Here is a 13,907-nt window from a genome sequence, read left to right as displayed (position 1 = left end):
TTAATACATGTAGCTAAATAACTTGGCATACTATACACATTTTAGAAAGATAACTCAATCTGAATATGTATAAACATTTACATTTCAAAGCTAAGGCATTGAAAGGTGATGAAAGTTTTCACAATAACTGAAAGTGTACCCACATTTTTTGTTTGATGTTATTTGTAATGAAAATGTGTGTCCCATTTAGTTTAATATTGATGCATACATTGTAACATTTGACTAAATACTGCCTCTATGTAGCTGTTGTAAGATGAAACATAGCCAACAGTGATAGGTGTCAAAAAGTTAATGGTTCAAAGTTCCATTTTTTTTTTTGCAGATTAAGCAAAACGCCTCCGTCAGAGGACTCCAATTTTGATACGGTAAAGCTTGACAACATTCAGCTGTTTTCGTGATATGTATTATCTAACGCTTACAATTTCTTTCCTTTTTGCTTACTTAGCAGTTCTATCAACATTTAGCAACTACGCTAGCAATATTAGAAAATCTGTTAGCTATATTTCAGAGGTAAAAAGTTGGATATTAAATTAGGTCTGTCGCGCAGTCGAATTTTACAATATGCAGCGTGTTCCACAAAATATGTACATATATAACTTTTTTGAAAACATAAATTACACTGAAAATCGGTGGTCAGCTAGCTAGAAGGGTGTCGTTAGTCGCAAAACGTACCGTTATTTTCCAGTCCATTTAAATGTTGAGCTCAAGGTGATTTAGTCCTCCAACCGCTAGAGAGTGTCCGAAGTTAGGGGGTGTCCGATGTTGGGGGAAAATTAGCTACCTCTTATCAGTCTCATTCTGAACGTCGCATAATCCTTGAACCTGCAAGAACCCTAACCTTATTGATGAATCAGCAAAACACAAATTGGCTCAATTATTTAATGATTTACTAACTAACACAATACAAACACACACACACACACACACACACACACACACACACACACACACACACACAGGTTATTGATTACTTACGTAATACAATGAAAACAGGTCCCTAGTGGACTGGACTAACAATAGCATGAATGCTTGGGTAGAAGGAGGGTCAGAGTGGAAGGGAGAGAGGGGGAAAGGAGGAGACAAAGGAATTCACCTATCGGACATTTGTAAACTACGCTCACGGAAATACAAATGCTTAGAACCCTAATCATTGCTCATTCGGATTAGAAATGCAACATGTACAGTGGGGAGAACAAGTATTTGATACACTGCCAATTTTGCAGGTTTTCCTACTTACAAAGCATGTGGAGGTCATACATTGTATGATTTTTAAGTAATTAATTTGCATTTTATTGCATGACATAAGTATTTGATACATCAGAAAAGCAGAACTTAATATTTGGTACAGAAACCTTTGTTTGCAATTACAGAGATCATATGTTTCCTGTAGGTCTTGACCAGGTTTGCACACACTGCAGCAGGGATTTTGGCCCACTCCTCCATACAGACCTTCTCCAGATCTTTCAGGTTTCGGGGCTGTCGCTGGGCAATACGGACTTTCAGCTCCCTCCAAAGATTTTCTATTGGGTTCAGGTCTGGAGACTGGCTAGGCCACTCCAGGACCTTGAGATGCTACTTACGGAGCCACTCCTTAGTTGCCCTGGCTCTGTGTTTCGGGTCGTTGTCATGCTGGAAGACCCAGCCACGACCCATCTTCAATGCTCTTACTGAGGGAAGGAGGTTGTTGGCCAAGATCTCGCGATACATGGCCCCATCCATCCTCCCCTCAATACGGTGAAGTCGTCCTGTCCCCTTTGCAGAAAAGCATCCCCAAAGAATGATGTTTCCACCTCCATGCTTCACGGTTGGGATGGTGTTCTTGGGGTTGTACTCATCCTTCTTCTTCCTCCAAACACGGCGAGTGGAGTTTAGACCAAAAAGCTCTATTTTTGTCTCATCAGACCACACAACCTTCTCCCATTCCTCCTCTGGATCATCCAGATGGTCATTGGCAAACTTCAGACGGGCCTGGAAATGCGCTGGCTTGAGCAGGGTGACCTTGCGTGCGCTGCAGGATTTTAATCCATGACGGCGTAGTGTGTTACTAATGGTTTTCTTTGAGACTGTGGTCCCAGCTCTCTTCAGGTCATTGACCAGGTCCTGCCATGTAGTTCTGGGCTGATCCCTCACCTTCCTCATGATCATTGATGCCCCACGAGGTGAGATCTTGCATGGAGCCCCAGAACGAGGATGATTGACCGTCATCTTGAACTTCTTCCATTTTCTAATAATTGCGCCAACAGTTGTTGCCTTCTCACCAAGCTGCTTGCCTATTGTCCTGTAGCCCATCCCAGCCTTGTGCAGGTCTACAATTTTATCCCTGATGTCCTTACACAGCTCTCTGGTCTTGGCCATTGTGGAGAGGTTGGAGTCTGTTTGATTGAGTGTGTGGACAGGTGTCTTTTATACAGGTAATGAGTTCAAACAGGTGCAGTTAGTACAGGTAATGAGTGGAGAACAGGAGGGCTTCTTAAAGAAAAACGAACAGGTCTGTGAGAGCCAGAATTCTTACTGGTTGGTAGGTGATCAAATACTTATGTCATGCAATAAAATGCTAATTAATTACTTAAAAATCATACAATGTGATTTTCTGGATTTTTGTTTTAGATTCCGTCTCTCACAGTTGAAGTGTACCTATAATAAAAATTACAGACCTCTACATGCTTTGTAAGTATGAAAACCTGCAAAATCTGCAGTGTATCAAATACTTGTTCTCCCCACTGTAGTAACGAATTTGACATGATTGTTCTTTAAGTCCCCACCGACCATTTCCCACATTATTTTTGGTAGAAATATTGTTATCCACTTTTGGATGTCGGAGATTTGGCGTGAAGAATCTCTGTGTTAACAAAGGGGTCCTTTCTCCCAATACTTCATGGCAAGGAAGAGAAAGTCTGCACGGTATTTACGACCCGTCATAAAACTGTTTAAAACCTTTGCCTAGCCGGCATCTTTAATCCTCAGCCCATGAGGGCAAGTCAGGATAAAGCCCACATATTCTCAACACGCTGAGACACAGCACTCTCATGTGATAGACATTTTCACACAGCCTCATCATTATTAGTTTCACAATCTATCCCTTGATTTTCTACAGTCTAGCCAACTATGGAAAGTGTGTTGCAATCTTGTAATGTTTTTTACATTTTAACTAATATCACTTCTGCAGAAAGTGTCTCACTGTGAGCAGTAGGTTCTCAAATGCGCTCACGATTGACCATTTCCTTATGATTGTGAAACAGAGACATCCTCTTTTCTAGTTATTTTCTGGTGAGTGGCAGAATGAGTCTTAGAGATGTTGTAACGATGAATGTCTGTATGAGACAAATGCCACCATCTAGGATTTTTGTCTGATTCTCACTGAAATGTTTTCAATATATTGATTTACCTAACATTAACCCCTCACACACCAACCCTTCCCCCCCAAAAGGACTATAAAGGAAATAAGCTTTCAAGCTTTATTGTGTTAATTGTGTTATAATTGTGTGTGGAGGCGTCTTATGTACAGTATGCTTTTATTTTATTTTATTGTCTAATAAATTGAATTAATCACTAATAAATGTCACACCCTGGTTCTGGGACTCATTATGTTGAGCCAGGGTGTGTGCAGTCTATGTGGTTTGGTTCTATGTTGGGTGTCAAAGTGTTGTAATTATGTTGATTAGTCATATGACTCCCAATCGGAGGTAACGAGTGTCAGCTGTCGGCTCGTTATCTCTGATTGGGAGCCATATTTATTCTGTATGTGTTCTTGTGGGCATTGTGGGTTATTGTTCCGTTTTCAGTCGTGTACTGTTGGACTTCACGTTTCGTCAGTGTTTATTGTTTTGGTTAGTGTACTTTATCTTAATAAAGTCATGTTCACTCACGCGCTGCGCTTTGGTCTCCTTCACTCCTAGACGATCGTGACAGAATAACCCACCATAAAAGGACCAAGCAGCGCGTCCAGGAGCAAAGGGTCTGGACATGGATGGAACTGTTGGACGGTAAAGGGTCCTGGACTTGGGAGGAGATCCTGGATGGTATGGATCGCCGACCATGGAACGAGACGGTGGAGAGGCGACGGCGAGAGGAGCAACGGCATCGGCAGGGCCATCGTCGGAAGGACGAGAGGCAACCCCAAAAAGTTTTTGGGGGGGGGCACATGGCTTGGGCGACTGAGCAGCAGGAGGCTGCCACAAGGCAGATTCAGAAGGCTACCAGGTTAAGGGGGGCTGACGGAGGCAGAGAAGGGACGGATTCAGGAGGCTACCAGGTTAAGGGGGCGACTGGGAAAGGCAGGGAAGGAAGGTGTAGAGGCACGGCGAGAGGTACTGGGGTGTGTAACCAGTCCGGTCCGGCCCGTTCCTAATCCCGAGGTACAGCCAGTCGTGTGTGTCCCCAGTACGGTACGGCCTGTTCCGGCCCCTCGCACTAAGTGTACGGTGCGCGTCGCCAGCCCAGCCCGGCCTGTTCCTGAGCCTCATACGAAGCCTACGGTGCGCGTCGCCAGCCCAGCCCGGCCTATTCCTACTCCAAGCACCAGGTCCACGGTGTGCTACGCCAGCCCGACCCGGCCTGTTCCGGCCACTCGCACCAGGGATACGGTGCGCTTCGCCAGCCCGGCCCGGCCTGTTCCGGCCACTCGCACCAGGGAGACGGTGCGCGTCGCCAGCCCAGCCCGGCCTGTTCCTACTCCACGCACCAGGGATACGGTGCGCTTCGCCAGCCCGGCCCGGCCTGTTCCGGCCTCTCGCACCAGGGATACGGTGCGCGTCGCCAGCCCAGCCCGGCCTGTTCCTGCTCTCCGCACTAGGCCTTATGTGCGTCCCCAGGGCCAAGCATGCCCTGTTGCTGCTTCCCGCACTAGCCCTGAGATGCGTGTCCTCAGCCCGGTACCTCCAGTTCCGGCACCACGCACCAGGCCTACGGTGCGCCTCAGACGGCCAGAGTCTGCCGTCTGCCCAACGGGGCCTGAACTGTCCGTCTGCCCAACGCCGTCTGAACTGCCCGTCTGCCCAACGCCGTCTGAACTGCCCGTCTGCCCAACGGGGCCTGAACTGTCCGTCTGCCCAACGCCGTGTGAACTGCCCGTCTGCCCAACGGCGCCTGAACTGCCCGTCTGCCCAACGGCGCCTGAACTGCCCGTCTGCCCAACGCCGTCTGAACTGCCCGTCTGCCCAACGCCGTCTGAACTGTCCGTCTGCCCAACGCCGTCTGAACTGCCCGTCTGTACTGAGCCTGCAAAGCCGCCCGTCTGCCATGAGCCTTCAGAGCCGTCCGCCAGACCGGAGCCGCTAGAGCTCTCCGCCAGACAGGATCAGCCAGAGCCTTCCGCCAGACAGGATCAGCCAGAGCCTTCCGCCAGACAGGATCAGCCAGAGCCTTCCGCCAGACAGGATCAGCCAGAGCCTTCCGCCAGACAGGATCAGCCAGAGCCTTCCGCCAGACAGGATCAGCCAGAGCCTTCCGCCAGACAGGAGCAGCCAGAGCCTTCCGTCAGACCGGATCAGCCAGAGCCTTCCGCCAGACCGGATCAGCCAGAGCCTTCCGCCAGACCGGATCAGCCAGAGCCTTCGGCCAGACAGGATCAGCCTGATCCGTCAGCCTGCCATGAGCAGCCAGATCCGTCAGCCAGCCATGAGCAGCCAGATCCGTCGGCCAGCCATGAGCAGCCAGATCCGTCGGCCAGCCATGAGCAGCCAGATCCGTCGGCCAGCCATGAGCAGCCAGATCCGTCGGCCAGCCATGAGCAGCCAGATCCTTCAGCCCGCCATGAGCCGTTCAGCCAGGATCCGCCAGAGCCGTCCAGCCAGGATCCGCCAGAGCCAGCCAGCCAGGATCCGCCATTGAGTCAGGTGCTGCCCCTTATCCTGGGGCTGCCCCTTAGTCCGGTACTGCCCCTTAGTCCGGTGCTGCCCCTTAGTCCGGTGCTGCCCCTTAGTCCGGTGCTGCCCCTTAGTCCGGTGCTGCCCCTTAGTCCGGTGCTGCCTCTTAGTCCGGTGCTGCCCCTTAAACCGGTGGGGGTCATTTGGAGGAACCTACGTAAGCGGGTAGTGACGATGGTGGGGTGGTGGTCTAGGCCGGAGCCAGAACCGCCACCGAGGAGGTATGCCCGCCCAGCCCTCCCCTGTTTGGGGGTTTTGAGGCGCGGTCGCAGTCCGCGCCTTTAGGGGGGGGTACTGTCACACCCTGGTTCTGGGACTCATTATGTTGAGCCAGGGTGTGTGCAGTCTATGTGGTTTGGTTCTATGTTGGGTGTCAAAGTGTTGTAATTATGTTGATTAGTCATATGACTCCCAATCGGAGGTAACGAGTGTCAGCTGTCGGCTCGTTATCTCTGATTGGGAGCCATATTTATTCTGTATGTGTTCTTGTGGGCATTGTGGGTTATTGTTCCGTTTTCAGTCGTGTACTGTTGGACTTCACGTTTCGTCAGTGTTTATTGTTTTGGTTAGTGTACTTTATCTTAATAAAGTCATGTTCACTCAACGCGCTGCGCTTTGGTCTCCTTCACTCCTAGACGATCGTGACAATAAAAGTGTTGTATTCATTACATGCTGTGTTTACAATAGCCTACTTGTATTCACCCAAGTAGACTATCGTGGAATTTGACAAAGAAATCAACTTCCTGGATGTGCAAATATGTCCAACCCCATCTGTAATTGTAGTGACGATATGAAACCAGGAAACATCAACACACAAGCGAAGATCAACTAAGAAGACAGACCTTTAATCCATCAGAGGTCACAGATTGAAAGAGGGAGAGAGTGATGAAGACCAGTGATTTCATTCTCATATTTATATGCATCCCTGCAACCCTGAGTACCAATGGTAAGCTCCTGTTTTGTTTCTATGTTTTGACCAAGTGTTAAAAGGGATGGCACATGTGGATGAGTATAGGTTGAGGTTGTGTAAACATTTTTGGACATTCATGGACATCAGTGAAAAGAGGTGGACCAGTTAAATATTAAATCTGGATTGGCCAACCCTGGCCAGGAGAGCTGTCATATTTAAATAAGATACCTAATCAAGGTCTGTTAAATATACGTGATTAGTTCAACCAGGTGTGTCTCAACTTGGCTGAAAAAAAGCTTGCACTCACTGCAGCTCTTGAGGACCAGGGTTTGCCACCCCTGATTGATGTGGTCCCCACTGAGTTTTTGTCACCAACATTGGCTTTAGTGCTAGAGTGCCTACAGTAGTTTTTGATTTGGTTGTTTTAATGTGATTGTCTTGAGATGAAGCATTGCCATTTTCAGAGTGATACATGCACTATAATGGCTAACCTTGTCAATAACGTTTCCAGACAAACTTCCAAACTGTAAAGATGCTCTTGAAGATTGTCTTCACAAAGAAGTGGCATGGACCAGGTACTCCAATAAAAGTCTTGCACCTATCCTTATCCTCTATTGTAAGGGGGTTTTAACATGCCATGGATTGACGTACCTGTTAAGCCTTTTAACTACAAAGTTAAACATTTAGTTAGTCCATATTGCAATGTCCATTATGTTTACATTTTAGTCACTTACCGCTCTTATCCAGAGCAACTTACAGTAGTGAGTGCATACATTTGTACATTCACATACTGGACCCCTGTGGGAAAGGAACCCACAACCCTGGCGTTGCAAGAGCCATGCTCTTACCAACTGAGAGCACAGGATTTTATATCCATTTGTATCCATTTATTAGTTGAATATAAGAAAGGGGTTTGTGTTTTTGGTAGGTGTTATGAGGATAGAATTACAAGGTGCACTGTAAAGGCCAGAATTCCCATCCCAAACTTCTACAGATGGTCTGTCAACTCATCTAACCAGGTGAGATCATTAATACATTGCTGTTGATCTCACAACCTTCTGGTTCAGTCATATATACCGGGGTGCAGCAACAGTGAAGACTTCCGATACAAGCTAATCTCATGTTTTTTTTACTGTGGCATATTGCAATTTTGGGTATTTCCAATGGATATGTTGCACACAAAATTGTAATGTCCATTAATTCCACCATAGGCAGAAGAGAGCACGGATTCTGGACACAGAGTACACATCCCTGCACATGCCCTCCAGAGAAGCAAGAGGAACGTCTCTCATAGCACTGTGCACATTACTATGGCTGTACTCAACAGCTCTCTATTCAGGGTTGGTAACTGCCTCTTAGGCTATTCTTAGTTTTAGCTGAAACCACCAATGGTATTGGATGTAAAAGTATCACTGCTGCCATATCAGGTATACAATTTATCACTACAGTAAAACAATTAATATATTATTTAGTATCATGAAGTCGTTTAATACAAATGTTTCTTACAAGGCCCTTGAGGAAGGATTTTATGAAAGTAAAAGGCACATATGACCTCTCTGAATGACATTTGCTCCTCTTTTGCTGCATTCTGTTGCACTTCCCTCCAATGTTGCCAACAGCTTGGTCCAGTTCGAGGCTCTAGATCAGGGGAGGTCCTGGGGCAGTCTGTGCTGGCTGTGAGGGTGGGGGACCACGGTGTGAGTGACCTTGACCAGCCTGTCAGAATCGCCTTCAGAAACACAAATGTGGTGGGTGAATGGACAGACTGTGGAAAGGAGGCCACTTGACACTAACTGGAGGAATAAGACTGTGACTGTGCACCTATCTCTAAAACAAATATTCTACACTTCAATGAAGTAACCATACATTTTACATTGCCTTTGTTTCAGACTGAGAGAGGGACTTGTGTTTTCTGGAAGGACTCAGAAAATAATAATGGCGAAGGTGGGGGATATGGCTCGACTCATCTTTTAATGGTTGAATGACTGCTGTGGACTACCATGTTCTTTTCCTGTGTACGTGGGTGTTTGTGTGTGTGTGTGTGTGTGTTGAACTCCCTTTGCTATGTGTGTGTGTGTGTGTGACATTTGTGGATTTTCTGTCTGCAGGGGGCTGGAGCTCAGAGGGTTGTATCACAAGCCTCATTCATGGAGAGTTTGTGTGCAGCTGCAACCATCTCAGCTTCTTTGCAGTGCTTGTGGTAAATATGTGCTACAGTTGTATATATAGATCATTACTTTGATAATTTGAATAACTCTATACAAAGCTGTGTAATATATGCAAAGACTGATACAGAGTCTTCAAAACACTCACTTTAAATGGACAGTTCACCCAAATTACAACATGTCATATTGGTTTCCTTACTCTATAAGCAGTCTAACGACAAGGTATGACAGCAATCCATGCTTTGGTTTGTTTACCTGGCCACTGTTTCCAAATGCTAATGTTTTAGCATTTGTGGCAAAAATCCAATGCAAGTCAATGATACAGATATTAGCATATTTTGTGCTTCATGTCCAAATCATCTATAAGTAACTGAATTGTGCTACGCAATCAGTTGTAGATACTTTAGGATAATTTGGACATGTAGTGTGAAAAATGCTAACAGGTCCATTGACTTGCATTGGATTTGTACCACAGATGCTAAAACGTTAATTTGGGTGAACTATCACTTTAATAATTACATTTTGGGGTGGGGGGTGGGGGGTCAGTCCTAGCTGGTAGGATACTCTTGATTCCTTATCCTATTTTCTCACTGACAGAACTCAAAGTTGTCTGTAGACCCTGTGAATGCTGCCAACCTAGGCTACATCTCCTACATTGGTTCATCATTCACTGTGGTTTTCACAACAGTAACCCTTGTCATGTACATATGTCTTAGGTAAGTGTTCTCTCTTCCTTGAAAATAAACAGAGTAGTTAAACCATTCACAATGCAGCTACACATTCACAAACGTATATGTGTCAAAAATATTTAGCAATTAAATTCAAAGTAGAGGTAAGCGAGAGAACTCACTCACAGATGTCCACAGACAAAGGCCTGATCATAGAAATAGATCATAAATAAATTATACATTATATAAACATCTCTGTGGGCCTTAGCCTCTTGTTTTCTGTCCCCATAGGAAGGGGCGTTCTGAACAGTCAATAGGTATTCATGTGCAGCTGACAGGAGCACTCCTGTTTCTGCACCTCTCCTACCTCTTGAGCGAGTGGTGGGTGTGGTATGAGGCTGATGGGGCTGAGGGACGTGTCTGTCTGGCCTTTGGGTTGATACTGCACTGGGCTCTCCTGTCCACCTTCACCTGGTTGGCCATTGAAGGCTTCCATCTCTACATGCTGTTAGTCCGCATCTTCAACATCTATATCAGCAAATACCTGCTCAAACTGAGCCTGGTTGGATGGGGTGAGATCACAAGTTACACTTCTAAGCATTTTTTACTTTGACAGTTGAGCAATATTCTATACCATTCAATGTATAGTCTAAATGCAGTCCCTGATTCCAGGCATACCCACTGCGACTGTGGTAGCCTGTGGTTTCTTAGGAGTCTACGGCAGACATAGCTTCTACATGAAGGGGGCCAATAATGGCTCATCAACAGACATGTGAGGTTTAATTCACAGTATTTTGTCACAAGAAGTGAATATTTAAATATACAGTACCAGTCAAAGGTTTGGACACACCTACTAATTCCAGGGTTTTTCTTTATTTTTACTATTGTCTACATTGTAGAATAATAGTGAACACATCAAAACTATGAAATAACACATATGGAATCATGTAGTAACCAAAAAAGTGTTAAACAAATCAAAATATATTTTATATTTGAGATTCCTCAAAGTAGCCACCCTTTGCCTTGATGACAGCTTTGCACACGCTTGGCATTCTCTCAACTAGCTTCACCTGGAATGCTTTTCCAACAGTCTTTAAGGAGTTCCCACATATGCTGAGCACTTGTTGGCTGCTATTTCTTCACTCTGCCGTCTGACTCATCACAAACCATCTCAATTGGGTTGAGGTCGGGGGATTGTGGAGGCCAGGTCATCTGATGCAGCACTCCATCACTCTCCTTCTTGGTAAAATAGCCCTTATACAGCCTGGAGGTGTGTTGGGTCATTGTCCTGTTGAAAAACAAATGATAGTCCCACTAAGCCCAAACCAGATGGGATGGCGTATCGCTGCAGAATGCTGTGGTAGTCATGCTGGTTAAGTGTGCATTGAATTCTAAATAAATCACAGACAGTGTGACCAATAAAGCACCCCCACACCATAACACCTCCTCGTCCATGCTTTACGGTGGGAACTATACATGCGGAGATCATCCGTTCACCCACAACGCGTCTCACAAAGACACGGCGGTTTGAACCAAAAATCTCCAATTTGGACTCCAGACCAAAGGACAAATGTCCACCGGTCTAATGTCCATTGCGTGTGTTTCTTGGCCCAAGCAGGCCTCTTCTTCTTATTGGTGTCCTTTAGTAGTGGTTTCTTTGCAGCAATTCAACCATGAAGGCCTGATTCACACAGTTACTCCGAACAGTTGATGTTGAGATGTGTCTGTTACTTGAACTCTGTGAAGCATTTATTTGGCCTGCAATGTCTGAGGCTGGTAACTCTAATGAACTCATCCTCTGCAGCAGAGGTAACTCTGGGTCTTCCATTCCTGTGGCGGTCCTCATGAGAGCCAGTTTCATCATAGCGCTTGATGGTTTTTGTGACTGCACTTGAAGAAACTTTCAAAGTTCTTGAAATTTTACGGATTGACTGACCTTCATGTCTTAAAGTAATGATGGACTGTCGTTTCTCTTTGCTTATATGAGCTGTTCTTGCCATAATATGGACTTAGTCTTTTACCAAATAGGGCTATCTTCTGTATACACACCCTACCTTGTCACAACACAACTGATTGGCTCAAACGCAATAGTAAAAATAAAGAAAAACCCTTGAATGAGTAGGTGTGTCCAAACTTTTGTCACAAGAAGTTAATATTTAAATATACAGTACCAGTCAAAGGTTTGGACACACCTACTCTGGTAGTATATACGTAGCCATGAAAACAAACAAAGGTTCAAATGGACTCTTTTCTAACTGCAGATGTTGGATAAGCAGTGCTACAGACAGCCCTGGAGTGGTGGTCAGCTACGTCACAGTGAGTGGATACTTGGGCCTGGTCTTCCTCTTCAACACAGCCATGCTAGGTGTGGTGGTGGTGAAGCTATGGGGGCAGAGAGGGAAGGGTAGGATGTGGAAGGACTGGGCCACGGTCCTGGGGCTCAGCTGTGTGCTAGGAGTACCATGGGGGCTGGCGTTCTGCACCTACGGCCCCCTTTCTCTCCCTGGGCTGTACCTCTTCAGTATATTCAACTGCTTCCAGGGTCAGTATCGTATCACACACAACCTCTCTAAGGAAATATATATGATTGACTGCTTTAAATCTGAGTGATCACTGGGTGATTTGTTGCTTTTCAATCCCTCCAAAATTATTCCTACTACAGGTGTCTTCTTGTTCCTGTGGTTTCTTGTCCTTTCACGTAAGGGCCGCCCAGAGCGCTCCTCTGTGAAAGACCTTTCCAGTCAAAAGATGATGGAGACAAACCTCAACTGATACTGTGGGACGTGCAACACATTCCAGCATACTTTAAATAGTGTTTGCAGACCAAGTCCCATTCAACCCATACATACTCTGAGTATAAACCAGGGGTGAAAGTATAATTAAGTTATTCCCGGTACGGACCTCTTATCCTGAAAAATGTGTATGGGCCTATTCATAGAATTACATATAGAATCCCTATCGATTCAATAGGATCTCTCTGGGCTTTGTCGTTAAGATTTAACTTGTAAAATGTATGACCTTTTAATATGGCATCAACAAAACCAGTCATGATATTTTCAACTGATTGTCAATCACTTCAAAAGGCTCCTTTACTAGGCTACCCATTTACCCACTCACAACATCTTTCCAGCCTCCAAACAGTGGTGAATGGAAAGAGACAGCTGTTACACAAAACACCAAAAAGTGTCATGACATTTGGAGCTTTGTCATTAGGCCAGAATTTATGCGTCCACTGCTGTCTGCGCGCATCTCGGTGTCGGCCACTCATCTCTGCCTTGGCATAATTTCAGTGTTTATTTTTGTTGAACCACATTGCATTTTGGAGCATAGGCCTACCACCTGTTTTCATGTCCATTCGCACATTGTTCATGCCTCTGAAATGCGGTACTGATAAAAAGTGGTGTAATAGCCTACAGTTTTTTGGACATTTTGATTTAAATGATTGTGATAGGCTCATTTGTACCGGTACAGCGTACCCCCACTATTTATTTTGTGGGGACGCTGTATCAGACCATACCACCTTACTTTCACCCCTGGTATAAACATGACATTTATGAGACGACACATAAAGTGTGACACATGGAGCCAATAGCCGTTAGCACACAGCCTATCTACTAGATAAAATGATGTTTGGTGTTGTGGTGTTGATCAGATATTTGAATAATTGAATGTTTTCTTATTGTTTCGTTCAAATAATTTACCAATGCTATTTGACCTATGATTCAGCCTTTTCCCCAACGGTTAATGATACATAATCGAATGTCACTTTGAACTTTAATATAATGTAATTTATTGTAAATAAAAAACAAAACATGTTTTGACTCGTTGTATTGATGGCAGTGAGGTGTGTGAGGTGAAGCATGGTAGGACAGAGATAGCCAGATTTGTAAATTGGGCTAAGGAACAGAAGATGGGTTTTGTAGGAACGCCATCGGTGTGTGCTCTGCAAGTAATACAGCAGATGAAGGTGCGGCAAGAGCGTGGTGAACTGATAGACGTGGTTATGGACAGCAAGGAAGAAGGAGAATGCTGAGTGCAGTGGGAAGATGTGTGTTGAGGCAGAATGGCGCCAAGTATAAACCATATTCTGCTGTCTCTGATGGCTCAGAAATTGAACCTGACGAGAGCGAGAATGAATTACTTGTGGTGGCAGGTGTGGTGAAGACCTCCGAGTCCGAGCATCGCCCCGATGGTCATGCAAAGGATGATGCGGGCCTAGTGGTAGTGACATTTTTGGAGAAAGTGGATCCCTGCCTTTTGGCTGATCCATTTGTAGTATCAGGCTGGGTAGAAAATAAGT

The 13,907-nt window shown here is 45.5% G+C and overlaps 1 protein-coding gene across 1 annotated transcript; it reads left to right on the top strand.

Moving 5' to 3' along the window:
- Positions 1-6,701: 6,701 nt before the first annotated feature.
- Positions 6,702-13,374, top strand: LOC121574280 (adhesion G-protein coupled receptor G1-like). The gene is made up of 12 exons (XM_041886899.1): positions 6,702-6,810; positions 7,286-7,349; positions 7,703-7,793; positions 7,986-8,114; positions 8,394-8,522; positions 8,664-8,718; positions 8,883-8,974; positions 9,537-9,655; positions 9,899-10,179; positions 10,280-10,379; positions 11,869-12,149; positions 12,270-13,374. Exons 1-12 carry the CDS (start codon positions 6,750-6,752, stop codon positions 12,377-12,379), a joined length of 1,512 nt encoding a protein of 503 aa, XP_041742833.1. The 5' UTR covers positions 6,702-6,749; the 3' UTR covers positions 12,380-13,374.
- Positions 13,375-13,907: the final 533 nt, after the last annotated feature.

The sequence above is a fragment of the Coregonus clupeaformis genome, unplaced genomic scaffold (assembly GCF_020615455.1).
Source record: "Coregonus clupeaformis isolate EN_2021a unplaced genomic scaffold, ASM2061545v1 scaf0416, whole genome shotgun sequence".
In the NCBI taxonomy this organism is placed as follows: domain Eukaryota; kingdom Metazoa; phylum Chordata; class Actinopteri; order Salmoniformes; family Salmonidae; genus Coregonus; species Coregonus clupeaformis.
The sequence above is the reverse complement of the archived record's forward strand: the minus strand, read 5'-3'. Positions and strand labels throughout refer to the sequence as shown.

What these genes read in the sequence shown, in the direction of transcription:
- LOC121574280 (XM_041886899.1), top strand. Translation starts at nt 6,750, where the DNA reads ATGAAGACCAGTGATTTCATTCTCATATTTATATGCATCCCTGCAACC. An exon ending in AAAGAAGTGGCATGGACCAG is followed by an intron (nt 7,350 to 7,702) that starts GTACTCCAATAA and finishes TGTTTTTGGTAG; the next exon opens with GTGTTATGAGGATAGAATTA. An exon ending in TCAACAGCTCTCTATTCAGG is followed by an intron (nt 8,115 to 8,393) that starts GTTGGTAACTGC and finishes TGTTGCCAACAG; the next exon opens with CTTGGTCCAGTTCGAGGCTC.